This window comes from Heloderma suspectum, chromosome 2, assembly GCF_057233095.1.
Source record: "Heloderma suspectum isolate Gila_16-S chromosome 2, 16-S_ref, whole genome shotgun sequence".
Lineage (NCBI taxonomy): Eukaryota > Metazoa > Chordata > Lepidosauria > Squamata > Helodermatidae > Heloderma > Heloderma suspectum.
Window position 1 is genome coordinate 276,966,411 of NC_139459.1, and position 16,405 is coordinate 276,982,815.

Sequence of the window (16,405 nt, forward strand, 5' to 3'; positions counted from 1 at the left end):
ATCATCTTTGTTGCCCTTCTCTGGACCCTCTCCAGTTTGTCTGCATCCTTCTGAAAGTGTGGTGCCCAGAACTGGACACAATACTCCAGATGAGGCCTAACCAGTGCTGAGTAGAGGGGAACTAGTACTTCCCGGGATTTGGAAGCTATGCTTCTATTAATGCAGCCCAAAATAGCATTTGCCTTTTTTGCAGCCACATCACATTGTTGGCTCATATTCAGCTTGTGATCGACGACAATTCCAAGATCCTTCTCGCTCGTAGTGTGGTTGAGCCACGTATCCCCCATCTTGTAACTGTGCATTTGGTTTCTTTTTCCTAGGTGCAAAACTTGGCATTTGTCCCTATTAAATGCCATTCTGTTGTTTTCTGCCCAGCACTCCAGTCTATCCAGATCACTTTGAATTTTGTTTCTGTCTTCCAAAGTATTAGCTATCCCTCCCAATTTTGTGTCATCTGCAAATTTGATCAGCATTCCCTGCACCTCCTCCTCCAAGTCATTAATAAAAATGTTGAAGAGCACTGGGCCCAGGACTGAGCCCTGCGGTACCCCACTCGTTACCTCTCCCCAGCTTGAGAAGGTCCCATTGATAAGCACTCTTTGAGTCCGATTCTGTAGCCAACTGTGGATCCACATGATCGTTGTTTCATCTAGCCCACTTCGAGCAAGTTTGCTCATCAGGATATCATGGGGCACTTTGTCGAAAGCTTTGCTGAAGTCGAGGTATATGATGTCTACAGCATTCCCACGGTCTACAAGGGAGGTGACTTGATCAAAAAATGAGATCAGATTTGTCTGGCAGGACTTGTTTTTGACAAATCCATGTTGGCTTCGAGTAATCACGGCATTGTTGTCAAGGTGCTTCCAGATGGATTGCTTTATGATCTGCTCCAGAATTTTTCCAGGGATTGATGTCAGACTGACTGGTCTGTAGTTCCCAGGTTCCTCCTTTTTACCCTTTTTGAAGATAGGGACAACGTTAGCCCTCCTCCAGTCATCTGGCACTTCCCCGGTCCTCCATGATTTCTCAAAGAGAATAGACAGCGGTTCTGAGAGTTCTTCTGCCAGTTCCTTTATTACTCTAGGATGCAGTTCATCTGGCCCTGGAGATTTGAACTCATTCAAAGTAATGAGGTGTTCCTTGACCATATGCCTGTCGATCTCAAGCTGCAATCCTGCCCCTTCAGCCTGTACTTCGCCTTTGCCAGGGACTTCTGCTTGCTCAAGGGTAGACTCCAACCTTACAACCCATTCACAGGGCTGGGAATAGGACTTGCAACCTATTCTCAGAGAATGATTAAAATAAGAAACTGAACAGAATCTTACAGTTATTCATTTGTTCAGAAAGTAGGATATATTCACTGGGAGAATAAGCTGAGCTACGTTTCTCATACATGCCGTTATATGCTATCTTGATTTTAACCAAAGTGGAAAGTTTGGGCCTCTAATTTGTGGAGGAAACAGTGGAGACTAGTGGCTCCGATTTCGGTGGAGCTGTGAATTCATGCTGGGTTTCTGTCAGAACGAGCCAGAACTCTAAAGGAGCTGTCCAAGGTGCTGAACCTAGTTTGGGAGTGATGTTCAGCACTTTGGATAGCTCCTTTAGAGTTCTGGCTGGTTCTGACTGAAACCCGGAATGGATTTACAGCCCCACCGAAATCAAAGCCACCAGCATCCACTGGGAAGAAACGTAACTTGTATCAATAAGAGAGCTTATTCAGCCACACTCAATTATAGAGATAAGATGATATTAAACATCACATGAATAAATAATCACCTCCATGGTTTGCATACTTACAACCTAGAGAAGGTAAAAACATTAAATGATGAGGCTCTCATCTAAGAGATCTAACTACATTCAAAGCTACTATGATATCTGAAGATAAAAACATCTTCTCTCGCCAAAGTATAAAGTCCTTTTAGAATTCCCTTGCAAAGTAGAACTGTGGGTTAGAAACAGGAGCTCTGTTCATGGGACACTTCTGTGGGTGGAGGGCGGGAAGGCATTTTTTAACAAATCCTTTCCCTGCAGCCCACCGGCCCCCCTGAAAAGCTGCCCTGAGGGTTGGGGGACTCTCCAGGACAGCATTGGAGGTGGCACTGGAGGGCTGCAGGGGAAGGGGTTTGGCAAAAATCCCCTCCCCCCTTCCTTTAGCAGGAGCCTTCACTGGATCGGAGTGCCTTCCATGAATGGCAGGAGCCCTGGGCCTTGTCTATATCCAGCCCAGTATCATTAAGAGAGGGCAAGGTCTTGGAAAGTCTATACATTTTGATATATGTGTTTATGTTTGGAAATATGGAAAATAGAAATAACTTTCCATTTTGTGCCAGCATGAGAGAAAATTGTTTTAAATCTATCACAAGATGGAATTTCAAATCCCAAAAGATCTCTCTCTAAGATAACTTAAAGCTGAAAATGTCAAAAAGACGAAGGCAACTATTTGCATATATGGTGAACGTATTTGATAGCTAGGAAATTCTGGGATAAGATAAATGTGGCTCTCAAAATGATTACTGGCATAAAATTACCAATAGATCAACCTTTACCAAAGATATACCAGTCAATTTTTCTAAGCTTATTTCTCATTTGATAGTCTCATGTAGAACATGCTATGAAAGCACTGGAGAGGTTATCTGTCATCTCTAGTACAGAGTGGGAAAATAAGAGACATGAACTTACCACTGTGTCAAAACTCACAAATTATATAAGGGTGAAAGAAAAAAGACAGCACACTGATAACTGCTTGAAACTGAAATACTTTTATTGCTTATTGGCAAAACAAGGTATATGCATCTAAAAAAGTGGTCACACATTTAATTTGTTGTCAAAAGGTGTATTGTAAGGGGCTCTTCAGCTCATTTCCTGTCATTTATGGTTACATATTTTCTGTCTTGATAAGATTAACTCCTATAAAAGTTTAAAAATAAAAATCAACATGATATTGAATTTATCAAAATAATGTACCCATGTGGTATCCCTGGTATCTTATTTAAGCTGGGATCTGTGGCTCAGGAAGGCACCCTGTTGGCACGCTAACATACACATCGCAGCTTGTGGAACAAGGCATGGATAAGTTTCTCTTGCACGGCCGACATAATTTTAAATCAGGCCTGGATGAGCCAGTGTAAAATTGCCAGCTAATCCTTGAGCAGGAGAGGATATGGCTAAGCCAGATGGGCACATACCACATTCAGCACTCTGACCAATTTGCATTTATCTTCTTCTCTCTCAATTAGCACATGTAGGTTTTAATTAGTTCAGAGACAGTATGTGCCACTAATTAGGCACCTGCATTAATAACACCTTCTACCTCCTTTGGAGGACTTTTGGCACAACAGAGATGGTGGGCTGGTGCTCCTCTGAAAGTTGCCATGGCGAGGAGGGCATGCACTGATTCTCTGAGATGACCTCGGTCACATGATGCAGCTCAGGGTCACTCCAGTCATAGGAGCACGTTCAGAACTAGTGCTAAGGAACTGAAGAATGCCCAGTCAGAGAAGGCTCAGCATAGGAGTGCTAATAGAGGCTTTTGTGAGAAGCTGCTGAGTTGGGGGACTCATTCTTCCCAGACTGGCTTCTGTAATGAGGTGCCAATCTGTCAGGGACTGCAAACTTCCACACCCCTATGTTCTTATCTTTCAATCATTCTGTAGCAAAATGGTCTTTTGGATCAGTAAAATTGCTAAGAGAAAAGCTCGCTGTAGAGAAAAGCTCGCTCTCGCTGTCACTCTGATATGGTTACTTCCTTGCCACATGGGGCCATACAGTAGAGACCCAATAAACTTGTGGATATTGAGGGGCAAAGTTACTCTCTTGTGATTCTTCCAACTACAAAGTGCTGTTGTGCAACAGAGGGGTGGGGTTAATATTGGCAGATCTTGTCACTTTATTTTGACTTTCAGGAAATTTGTGCTTAAGAACATGGGCCCTGTTGGATCAGACCAAGGGTCCATCTCGTCCAGTGTTCTGTTCACACAGTGGCCAACCAGCTGCCTGTGGGAAACCCCCAAGTAGGACATGAGTGCAACAATACCCTCCTGCCCATGTTTCCCAGCAACCACTTCTGCTACTGGAGGTGACATATGGCCATCATGACTAGTAGCTGTTGTTAGCCTTATCCTCCATGAATGCTTCTCTAAAAGGCCCATGTCTCAGAGCTGGCATCAGGGGTCAGCATTGACAGACACTTGCTGAGGCCCACACCCCAGCAGGGAGTCCACTGTTGATCCCCAGAAGTCCCTGGCCCCACTCCTCTTTTTTTGTTTGGTTACGTGTGCTCTCTTAGTGTATGAGCAGGGAGAAGAAGCTGCCTCCATGCCTTGCCCTCTCCTTCTGGGCAATGGTGTGGATTGGGCCCAGAGAGAGAGTATATGTGAGTGAGAGCAAGCAGATGGGCAGTGGTGGCAGTGGCAAAGTGTTGGGTCCACTCAGGGCAACTGGCCTGCCATCTCTGCTCATAAAGAAACCTTAACGGACCACTTCACATATTACCTTTCTAGGTGTACACTTAAGATGCTTGACATGTACACCGAAACATGTGCTGTATGGCTATGACTAATATGGTTGCAAATACACTCATCATAGGAATTGGGATTGGCTGTGGCCAGTGATTTCCACAGACAGCAAACCTGGGTTGACCAATATGTGAAACAGACCGTGGCCCCAGGGGTTCTTTATTGCTGCTGCTTTGCTAGTTCAAGTTCCCAGTGTTCCCCACAAATACTTCCAGTGTATGGAAGTAACACCGCAAAGAAACTGAACTGATTTGTTTATAGCAACCAAAGACATATGAGACCAACTACTCAGAATTAATGCTCCCTGCCCCTGCCCCACAACTGAATTGCTCTTTTACATACAATGGTGAGGTGCAGCTTAGAGCTGGTACATGCAAGGGGATGGGGTGGGATGGAGTTCACCTGCCCGTCTCCAGCATATTTACCGCTTCCCAGAGTCTCACCAAACCCTGGCTCTTGCTTTCGCTCTGTTTTTATAGCTGACAGCAAGCCTTCCGTGGTGATTGATACTCGCTAGTTGTGTAATGGACATCATAAGGCTGCAGGGACTTCCTCGGAAAAATGAATCAGTCAAATGCAATTGCCCACATGGGACATCCTCTGAAATGTGTCCTGATGTCTCTGGGTTTGTACTGGTTTCTGTGAGGTCAAATCAGCTGAACCCCCAGTACTTACTGACATGTGTTTGAGTGTATCAGTGCTTGGGACTGAGGGCAAGTCTCTTAGAAAAGCGTTATTTTGGCACATGGAGGTGAGAGTCGGGGGCAGATAGGAATTTGTCCCATCTGCCACCCCTGCCCCATGTCACATCCCTGTTCCGTTCCCAACATTATTTTTGCCAGTAAGCCTAAACTTCAGATGGCTGCAGGTCTGGGAGCCCTTAGCTCAGAGTTACGCAGGGCCGGTCCACCTGATATAAACCCTCTAGCCTGTTCCCTTTTCTGTACTCTTCCACCAGCTATCACCCCTTCCAAGGGCTTGCAGCCCAAAGAATCTCTCTCCCTCTGTCCCTCACCATCCTTGAGAGAAGTGAGAAATATTCCAGGTCAGAACAGGAATCAGTTCTTTGTCATGTCATCCCCTCCCTTCTCTTCCTGTCTTTACCCCTCTATAAGGTCTATGTTGTTGATGTTGTTGTTGCTGTTGTGTGTGTACAATGTACAGAGAGAGAGATGGGGAGAAGGACCCTGTGAGACACGCTGTCTCAGCATCAGCCAGCTAGCCATACTAGATGCTGCTGTCAGATAATAATGACCAGCAGTTAACACATTGCCCTGCCCAGGTGGATGGCACCACCATGGGTTGGCCTGAATGCAAGGAATGTAAGCAGTCTATTGCAGTGGTTCCGTGCTCCCTAGCATAGCGGCAACCCTAACTGCACAGAAGCTGATAGAACCAGGGAAATGCCACTTACCAGCAAGAGGATGGGCACGAGGGTGCAGTCCTTGGCTTCAGCTGGGCAAGATTGTTCTGTTCTCCTCCTTACTTCACTGGTTGCTGCAGAGGTGTTTGAGAGTCCACTCGGAGTCAAGCTCTAAGGTTTCCCTCTCTCTGCCCTCTTGCTGGCCACCTGCCAACAAGCAGCTGTCAAAGGGGGAGAGGAGCCAGCATCCTCAGCTTCCCCTCCTAGAGAGCAACAGATTGTTGCTTGTAGCAAGAATTAGGAGGCGAGAGCATCCCCACCCCCAAACAAGAAGGGAAGCCACAGTTTTTGTGCTGCGCCTTTCCCAAAATTTAATACAGGAAGCGGAATAATTGGATATCCGAGGATTTTTGAGGAAACCCAGGCCTGGGTAAGGTTCCCTCTTCCCTTTGGTATGATTGCCCTGTGCATTTCCCTTTGTGGTTACTTGTAAAGAATGTAGTGGAGTTTGCAGCACAGTACCTAATACAACACTACCTTGGCCTCATTCAGGAGATCATGAAATGCGCTCAGCCCCAGACTACATCTCTGCACTGTACCTACTGCAGTGCAGTAGTTGGGAGGCAGGCATGTGCCTTTGCAAAACTGGGCATAAAGCCCTCTGCTCAGCCACTCCACATTCATCCCTCTGGAAATCGCACTCTTGTAAAACTACTAACCATTTCTCTTTTATACAGCGCCATCAATGTGCATGGTACTTTGCAGAACAGACAGGGTCCCTGCTGAGAAGACTTTACAAGGCAAAGAGACAACAAACGGGACAGAAGATGTGGGCCTACATAGTGCAGTATACACACACCCTTGCATTAGCAGGCCTGCTCATGAGTAGAAGTTGGACAAGGAGTCTGGTTCAGACAGTGATGCAGTTAGGGCTGAACCGTGGGGTCGAAATCTAGGACAGTGCCAGCTCCAGGTTCTGGAGGGCCCCTGGGCAAGGCATCCTCAGTGGGTCCCTCCCTCAGCGAGTCTACTGTCTCACTGCCACGGTCGCCCGCTGCTCTGGCTCCTCGTCCTCTCTCTCGTCATTGCTACCGCTTGCTTGCTTGCTGGGCAGACAGCCAGTGAGTGAGTAGCAAGTGGCATCTCCTGCTCCTCCTTCCCAGTGCCACTGTTGTCTGGGCCTGAGCGAGCGGCAGGTGAGCGAGCAGGTTGCCATGGTGAAGAGGAGGAGCAGCACCAAGGGGGCTCTTGTCAGTGGGCCCCTGCTGGGGTGTGGGCCCTCGGCAGGTGCCCGACCATGCCTACCTTTGCCATCAGCTGTGGTTCAGGGCCCTGAAGCCCGAAACGACCACCCAGAGAGCAGCAGGTGATGAGGGCAGCAGAAACAAACCCCATTTTATTCCTATAGTCATGATGGTGTTATGATTTGAGCTTAAAATGCAAAACTGCACATGGAATATTTATTTGTTTGTTTTAAAAATTAGGGTTGTCAAATAATTTTGCTTTTGGTGTTCTAACATTTCAGGAATGTAGAAGCAGTTGTCAAGCATGGGATGACAGGCGTGTGGGGAGAGAAATGTTAGTTGCATGCTTTGCAACTGGAGTAATGCACATGGCCACTGAAAGGGGCCCTCTAACACCATCAAGTCCAGCATCCAAAATTACCTAGCTGCACCACTAGGCTCTGAGCAGGGTTTTGCTAAAGGAGCGGGCTTTGAGGAGAGAGATGAAATGGCAAAGGCAACATGGATTTGCAATGGCTCTTCTGAAAGATGCTTAGTTTGGGTCTTTGGTGGGAGTCCCCAGTGGGAGAGAATTCTGTAATTGTCAGCCAGCCACCAAGGAAGAGCTTCTGCGCATCCTTGCTGTTGGAACCTGGTGCTAAGGAGGCATCATTGAGAGGGTGCCCTCAACTGACTTAATGGATCATAGAGGGGTACAGGGCACTCCACGAATAGCAACAGTTTGTGAAAGTGAAAACAGACATTTTATTTTCCTTTCCCTCTTGCAAGGATAGGCTGTGGGAGGACACAGCTCAGTCCTTCTGTGACCTGAACTAAGAAAAGAACATGGTAAAAATCAGAAGAATCTGGTGGCTGCTTGATGCCTGTCTGTTGCTGCTGTCCAAGACATTTACAGGCATTTCTTACTGGCGCTGTTCCCATCAGCAGAAGCATTTGATATGGGCCTCAGCCAGGGACAGTCCTACCATTAGGCAGAGTGAGGTGGCCACCTCAGGCAGCAGCCACTGGGAGGTAGGGAGCGATGGCAAGGTGTTGGGAGAACAGAGCTATGGGTGCTACGTGGCCTGGCCTAATCTGGCCTGCCACCCTCAGGTGCAGTGAAGTATATTGCCCCTCACCATGTGTTGAAGGTTCAACTGCCAGGGTGGTTGGCTTCTGTATGTGGAAGCGGGGATGGGGTGGGGGGTGGGAGGCCATCTTGCTCTTTACCTCAGGCAGGAATAATGTCTTGGGCTAGTCCCGAGGCCTCTTAACTGTGGCTGAAGTCCATATGTTTCAGATTAATACAGGAGCGTCTGCGCCCTCACCAGTTTGGGCCCTGCCGGCAGTTCTTGAGAACCTTTTCTCTCAACCCTAACCTGTACCTTACCTATGGTGGAGAGCGCCCAGTGAAGGAAAGATGGATGGCTGTGCTAAGCAGATGTATCACCGATGGGGACAGTGGCTGGTAGGAAATGCCGGTCACTTATTGGGCAGTCACAGACGAGCATCAAGCTATTACCAGCTCCCCATCTTCCCCAGATGCTTCTCTTGATACATGCCACAGAAAGACCAAGCAATGTTGTTTGCTGAGAAAAGGGATGCTGTGTGTCTGAGTAGAGGGGAGGCCATCATCACATCCCCTTTGTGAAGATGCTTTAGCTTGTGAATTCCATTTCAGTGAAGGACGGTCCTGCCAGTGGTCTGGGGGTGTGGAAGAGGACATGCTGTCTGTGCAAATGTGTTGTGTCCTGGAGAATGGGGGGAAAGGAAATAGCATGATGAATAATAAAACATATTTGAGGCATGGGTGGCAGCCTGGCAGAGGTTCAGTTGCAGAGATCGCCACAAGCTGTCTCTCGGCAGCAGCCTCTTTGTGACCAACAAGGGTGAGCACAGGACCTGACAATAGCTTTTCTGGAAATGCACTCGCTTTTCAGCCCATTTCTAGCAACACTGATGAGAGAAGGGACAGGCCCTGCCATCTATGACCCTGTCCAGCTAGCCCCAGGAAACTTGCTTTCCTCTCCCCGGTCAACTCCTTGCTACTTCAGCATCCCAAAACGGGGGTTGGTAAGTCAACATGAGATTGTGGGGGGTGGGGCATATGTTGAGCTAAAATGAAATTTCACACACATTCAAAATGGACCCCCCCCCAATTCAGAATGCAATTCTTTTAAATTTCAAACCACGTTCAAATTTCATTTTAGACGTTTAAACCTCAAGTTTAACAAACTTAAATATTAATTCTTTTAAGACAATCACATTAAATTTCTAGCTTCAGAATTGTTACACCTTTAAAAGCACAATCCTATGTATGTTTAGAAAAGTCCTACAACTCCCAGCATTCCCAGTGTTGGGAGTTGTAGGACTTTTTTCTGTTTAAACATGCATAGGATTGTGCCCTAAAAAAAAACCCTTAAAAATCAAACAGTGTGTGTATGATTTGCTTGAGAATGTTTTCCTCCAAATGGATTTCAGCAATATTCTGTTTCCAAACTTAAATGCTGGGGATTCCAGAGGTTGCAGGGATTTCCTGCCCCCTGTTACAATTGAATAGAGAAACCCATATTTAAGTCTGGAGACAACACATTCTGTACCTGTTTTCTACACTATCGTGCCAAGAACAGCATCTATCCTTGATGCAGGCTATTGGCACAAACAGATTCACTGACAAGTTCTCAGCTGCAACAATGTCCTGGCTATCAATATATGTACAAAGGCCTGCGGGAGTGGGATCAGGTGGATGGGTGGTGGGGAGAGTAACATGAGCACTCTGTAATAGTACATCCATTTTCATACTTTTACTTTATGTCCTTAAAGCAGCCTGTGCCTTTGCCTGGTGCCCTTCAGACGTTTTGGACTACATTTCCCAGCATTCCTGATCAGTGGTCATACTGGCTGGGGCTGATGAGAGTTGGAAGCACCAGGTTGGGGAAAGCTGTCTGAAAGTGTCTTAAGTGTACAACTAATAAGCCTAATGTGACCATGAAGAGTTCAAACAGGAGCTTATAATGGCTACCATCCCTAACCCAGTTAAAGGTGCAATCCTATGCATGTTTAGACAGAAAAAAGGCCAACAACTCCCAGCTATTTTTTCTGTCTAAGCTTACATAGGATTGTGCCATAAATTGTCTTAAGACCCAACTGCATTGTGGATTGAGCTACAGAGACCTTGCGTAGCCACTCCCACCAAAGTTAAATGGTCCAGGTTGGAAGTATAGCTTGAACGTGACCTTCATCCTCCAGGAATACTATGATCCGTACTGAAGGGCACACTAGATTCAAACCCAGATTTTCCTTTCCACATGTCATCTTGCAATCCTAATCTTTTTAGATAATCTTTATGCTGGCTGTACCCCTTCGTGTAACCATAGTATTCATGCCCAAAGGAAGCTTTTGGCTAGGGGCAGTTTCTTCAAGCCACTCATACCTTTGCTTACGACCCTATTATAACCAAACTGCCCTTCACTTCCACATGCCTGTTAACCGCCCAATCTTTGTGCCGTCATGTTTCAGTGAAATGCAGTGGCATGCATCGCATGACCCACCAGCTATAGTATTTTCTGTATTATACACAACTGCACATGCAGTTTAGTTAAATCTTTCTTAATTTAGTGCAAGCAATTTATGGGACTGACTGGAAAAATTCTGCCCCATTTTTATTTTTTGCAATGCTTCTGATACAGCAGTATGGAAATCTCTCCATCTTATTCTTATAAGAACCCACCTCAACAATGCTGGTATGGTGTAAAGATAGGAAGCATTCTGGATTAGACATGGCATCGTGTTATACCTCTATTCTTCTCCTAATCAAAGGGTAGCCATAATTGCTGTGTTCAAAAACCTTTCCATTGTTCTTTCTAAGTTGTCCCTAGCAGCCAGAATACTAATTTCTTAGCCAACCATTTCCTGTCATTATCTGATCAAATGTAGGTTAAAATACACAAAATACTCAATTACAGGTAATTCATCCTGGTCAGTTACAGGCCAGTCATCCTGTTTACCTGCAATTCATCTGTTAACCTGCAGTTCTTCATAGTTCTGGGAGCAATTTTTAATGCTTATCTTCATATTCTGTCCTGTTGTTGCCATAATGTCTATAGCTAATTGATACCAATATGATCAGGGGTGGTGGCGGTGGTGAGATATAATGTAAGAGCAGCCAGACTTCTCAAGGTGAGAGATAGCATTTAAACAAAAGGGAGGTCCTACCTTTGCTTTCTGGCCACAGAAGGTATGTACACTGATGCTGGAATAAATATATATCTAGGCTTCTAGTCTAGTAACTAGAAGTACTATCAAACTTTTGCATTGAGATCTAAGTTGGGGTACTGTATATACACACTCGCGCTCTGTGTGTGTGTGTGTAGTATACAGGATATAGATATATAATTAAATAGCCTATAATCTCTTTCTGATCCCCTTTCAATAAGTTTCAGGACTTTAAGTACATGTGTCTTGAATGATTCTGTACGGTTACCTTAACATCCCACACAAGCCCTGCTGTTTTGGTCCAACATTATGATGCATTAATATATGCCCTAAGGAAGCATGGGGCTGATGAGCCTGGAAAAAAATGAGAGTTAAAGAATAAAAGGTATGCTTTAAAACCTCACTTGAGCCCCAGAGTACTCCTGTTTCATGATTTTCCAGGTGGCCTTTGACCTGGGGTAAAACTAGCTGCTTGCAGGCAGCATAGTTAGTAGCCCTTGAGCCAAGATACCGGTTTAGCCCAATGCCGTTTTATTTGAAGTACACATCCAGTACTGGGTTAGTATGTGGGAAGGTAGAGACCCTGCTTGGATACCCTATTAGCTTCATGACACCTGGTATCAGCATGCTCAGGACATCCTCTTCTGGCTCAGCCTGTCTGAAGCCTGACCACAACACAAAAGGAGAGATACAGACATGGTTGCAAAATAGGTGCAGCCAGGCTTGCAAAGCACAGATTATTGCTGCCCAGGCTACCAAGCAGCCTTTCTTTTGTTTGCTTGCTGCTATTGAGTACCCTGAGCAAAAGTGCTCCAATCAAGCGGCAGTGCAGGCTGACAATTTCAGTAAGACGTCTGTTGGATGCTGTGAGAAGAGACAAGCTGCTCTGTCCCAAGGTGACACTGTCCGCCACCCACCCTGGGACTATGTCAGCCTTGCCTGGAAGGATGTTTGTGGGAGTGGTTGCTGGTAGGTTCCCCAGCCTGCCATGCCTGCTTTCCTGGCATCTCCTTGAGCTGACCCTGGATTTTGGTGACAGCCGATCTTTGGGAAAGTCATTCAGCTCTTTGCTTTCCTTATCAACTGAAAAGATAAACAAGGGGCTTTGCTTCCAGAGACAGGCCTGTAACAGATTGACAGTTAACAAGGAAGAAACCAGGAGGGTGGGACAGATACTACCATGCTGAGAAGGTATCTTTTATTTGATGAAATTGGTGAAAGATCTTGGCTGCATTGAAACCTGGTATGTTAATGGGGAAAGGAGCTGTAGCGCTCAAGGGCCCAGCACCAAAATCCAGGCAATTTTTATTAGTCATTTCTACCCTGCCTTGTCCATCAGCTTAGAGTGGCAATTCTAAACAGTTACGGGTGCAATCCTATGCATATTTAGACAGAAAGAAGTCTTACAACACCCAGCCATGCTGGCTGGGGCATGCTGGGAGTCTTAGGGCCTTTTTCTATCTAGATTGAGTCCTACATCCTACAGAGTTCAGTGGACATTGCTGCCTAGTACGTGTGCTTAGGATTGCAGCCTTAGGTTCAGAGGCATATTATACATTCCACAGAATCAAGAGGTGAAGCTTTTCCTGGACTGCATCATGGTGGACTATAGGTGGAGGATCTTGTCTGAATTCTATACCATCTACTCTGTGCATGGCCTACACACAGAAAACTATCTGAAGGAAAAAGATTTAGCCTAGCCTCCCTCCTGACACGCAGTTTTTCTATGTGAAGGGAGATGTTTATGCTTTTTGTGGGGAATCATCAGAATATGCAATCCCCTCCACATCTACAGCTTTGGACTGGTACCTTCCAAGCAAAGCTTTATCACTTGATTATGCTGAATGTATAACATGGCACCAAAGAAAGCTTTCAACAACCCAAAGGACTTGAGAGAACAACAAAGCCACCTGTAATACTGGATGCTAGTAGAAGCATGGGAGACGGGGTAACAGTGGCAGTCTCATGGGATACAAACAAACCCCCTTCTCCTTGGGCTGGCAGCTTTTGAACTCAAGACTTCCGAGGAGGCAAGGCGAGCTAAGATAAAGAACAACCTATCTTGTGTGTCATCTTTCTGTTTTGGATGGCATATTGATAAGGAAACCCTTCTGCTCCTTCCTTTCCCTTCTGCACTGGCAGAGTATCCATACAACACATGCACACCTTTTCAAGACACCTCTAGGCCTCTGAAATCCTTTTCTCTGTAGCAGGAGTCAATGCCAGCCTTTTCATAGTAGATAAAACAATGTCCCATTAAGATAACATGTCATCCTTCCTTTTGTTCTCCCTGGCCTCTGCAAGCAATTTAGAGACAGAGATCTCTGTTTTATGTGTAATTGCTGTTACCTGTAACCTGCCCTTGAGCTCTTGCAATAGCACAGGCTCTGCATCAAAACAAAATAAAATCCCAAGAATGCACAATATTCTGTAGGAACATGGAACAATTAGGCAGTAACAGAACATCAAGGTGCAGGCTGCTCGCTCTTGCCATGCCATAGGCCATGTTAGGGACCCCTTGGGCCTAATTTTTAGATTCAAAGCTCTTTCAGGCAGGGACTGAATGAATTATATTCTGGCACAATATCCAGCACAACAGAGCCCAAGCTGAATATGGCCTTCAATTAAAATTAAAACAGCAGCACAGAGGACTGAGCATAGAAGAACAAGGATAACAGCCGCACCGTTGATACAATCGCCTCATGTAGCTGCTGGGTGTTCATCTAATTTGTGTGTGCGTGTGTGTGTGTGTGTGGGGGGGGGGAACTAGCATCCCATGGGCCCCATCTGAGCTCTTTGATTTTTTTTTACAGGCTCCACCATCCTTCCCTATGCCAGATTGTAAGTGTGCAGACATTATGGCTTTTTGTGGGGGTGGGGAACTAGACTTCAAACAGTTTGGATAGGGATAATCCAACCTGTCAGACTTATCTAATGAAGTCACCCAATACATGTTTTTGCCCTCCGGTGTCTCTCCTCTTTACCAACCTGTGCCTAAGGCCTGTGCTACCTGCCCATGTAGCAGAGAAGCCAAAGTAAGACTGCCTTACCTCATCTAGCACTCTGCAGATTCCATCAGTGGTGTGAAATTAGAGCAAAGTAGGGCAGACTACCCAGGAAATCAACCCTGACTGCTCATTGGAAGGACAGATACTGAAGCTGAAGCTCAAATATTTTGGCCACCTAATGCAGAGAGAAAACTCCCTGGAAAATACCCTGATGCTGGGAAAGATTGAAGGCAAAAGGAGAAGGGGACGGCAGAGGATGAGATGGCTAGATAGCATCACCGATGCAATGAGTATGAACTTGAGCACACTCCAGGAGAGAGCAGATGACAGGAAGGCCTGGCGTGCTATGGTCCATGGGGTCAAGAAGAGTCGCGCACGACTTAACGACTGAACAACAACAACAGGGCAGTCTAAAGCCAAAATTAAACACCCTTTAAATCCTGTTGATTTTAATAGGAGAATTAAGCACATGCTTAAATCTCTCCCAGATATAATGGAAATGCTCAACTTTGGCTGGATTGTGCCTTAAATTTTTAATGTATATTGGGAAATGGTTCACACCAACCTGTAGGCTATATCTCCTTTGTCTGTGGACACATAGGTTATAAAGTAGCCTTTTAAATCCACAACAATTTTAAAAATTCCAAACACCAGCAAATTGGAGTCTATAAAAACATAATAAATATATTTCATTTTCTTTTCTAATTGAAAAGCAAGACTGAATAGGCACCTATACACAAATCAAATCCATACATGACAAATCCCTGTAAGGTTCATACAAAATGTACAGAAGAGGAACATGCTCTTCCTGCCAGGCAAGGTCAATGGAATAGAAAATCTTGCTTCTTATTCCTTTTCAGGTCCCTTCTCCATTGTGCAACCCTCAGAATTTCTTCCTGCTCCTGAGGCTGGCTTTGGTTTGTTTCCGAGTCCGACTGCCTGGGCAAATGGCAAACTGCTTTTTAAAGTCCACGAGGCAGTCTTTGGCTTCAGAAATGGAGGTGAAAGATTTAATGGGAGAGTCACTGCAAGGTGGTTGGGGAAAGGGGCTCCAGTCATCCTGAGTGCCCTCAGACTCTTTGTCCACCTCTGCCAAGCTGTGCCTGATGGGAGGGAAATTCAAAGGAATAAGTAAAAACCAGGCAACTACCTTTGCAACAACACATCTGCATGGTCACATCATGGGCCCACATGCTGTAGACTTACCAAACTCAACTATTTTTAATTTCCTCCTCTTTAGTAAAAAATAATAATCACCCACTTTTCAGTCCCACAACTCCCAAGGGGGTTCAGAACATAAGCTAAAACAAACCATTATATACACATGATGATGATGATGATAGCGATAACAATGAAAGAAGAAGAAAGCTTAGGATGATATACAAACTATGCCCTTATCTGGACAGAGATACGTAGCTTAGCTACAGTTATCCATGCTCTGTTAGCCTCTCGTCTGGATTACTGCAATGCATTATACGTGGGGCTGCCTTTGAAAATGGTCCGGAAACTTCAGCTAGTCCAAAATAGGGCAGCAAGATTGTTAACAGGGACTGGCCAACGAGCTCATATTACACAAGTACTTTTCCAGCTGCACTGGCTGCCAGTCCATTTCCAGGCCTGATTCAAAGTGCTGGTATTAACATTCAAAGCCCTTAACGGCTTGGGGCCACGTTATCTGAAGGATCACCTCCTCCCATATGTGCCTGCCCGGACCTTAAGATCATCCTCAACAGTCCTTCTCCATGAGCCCCTGCCAAAAGAAGTGAGGCAGGTGGCTACTAAGAGGAGGGCCTTTTCTGCTGTGGCACCCTGGCTGTGGAATGAGCTCCCTAGTGAGATTTGCCAGGCACCTACATGGTATTCCTTCCGGCGCCAGGTGAAGACCTTTTTATTCTCCCAGTATTTTAGCTTCCTAATCTTTTAGCTCTGGTGTTTTAATCTGTATTTTAAATATCTGCATTGCTGCTAGGTTTTATTCTGGTTGTACTGTTATATTGTGGTTTTAAGCTTTCATATTTTATATTGTTTTATGCTGCACTCTGGTTTTAATTTTTGTGACCCGCCCAGAGAGCTTCGGGTGTC

At 45.5% G+C, this 16,405-nt stretch overlaps 1 protein-coding gene across 11 annotated transcripts in view; it reads right to left on the minus strand.

The window, feature by feature from the left end:
* Nucleotides 1-7,850: 7,850 nt before the first annotated feature.
* Nucleotides 7,851-16,405, minus strand: part of UIMC1 (ubiquitin interaction motif containing 1) — a 94,008-nt gene continuing 85,453 nt past the window's right edge. For 7 of the 11 annotated variants that reach the window (XM_084839366.1, XM_084839365.1, XM_084839367.1 and 4 more), the window contains one exon: nucleotides 7,851-8,851. In XM_084839366.1, the coding sequence (XP_084695492.1) occupies nucleotides 8,611-8,851 (241 nt within the window). In that variant the 3' untranslated portion in view covers nucleotides 7,851-8,610. Of the gene's footprint in view, nucleotides 8,852-10,752; nucleotides 15,427-16,405 lie in introns of those variants that run through there. The other 4 variants (XM_084839371.1, XM_084839372.1, XM_084839369.1 and 1 more) reach the window with 1 other exon arrangement.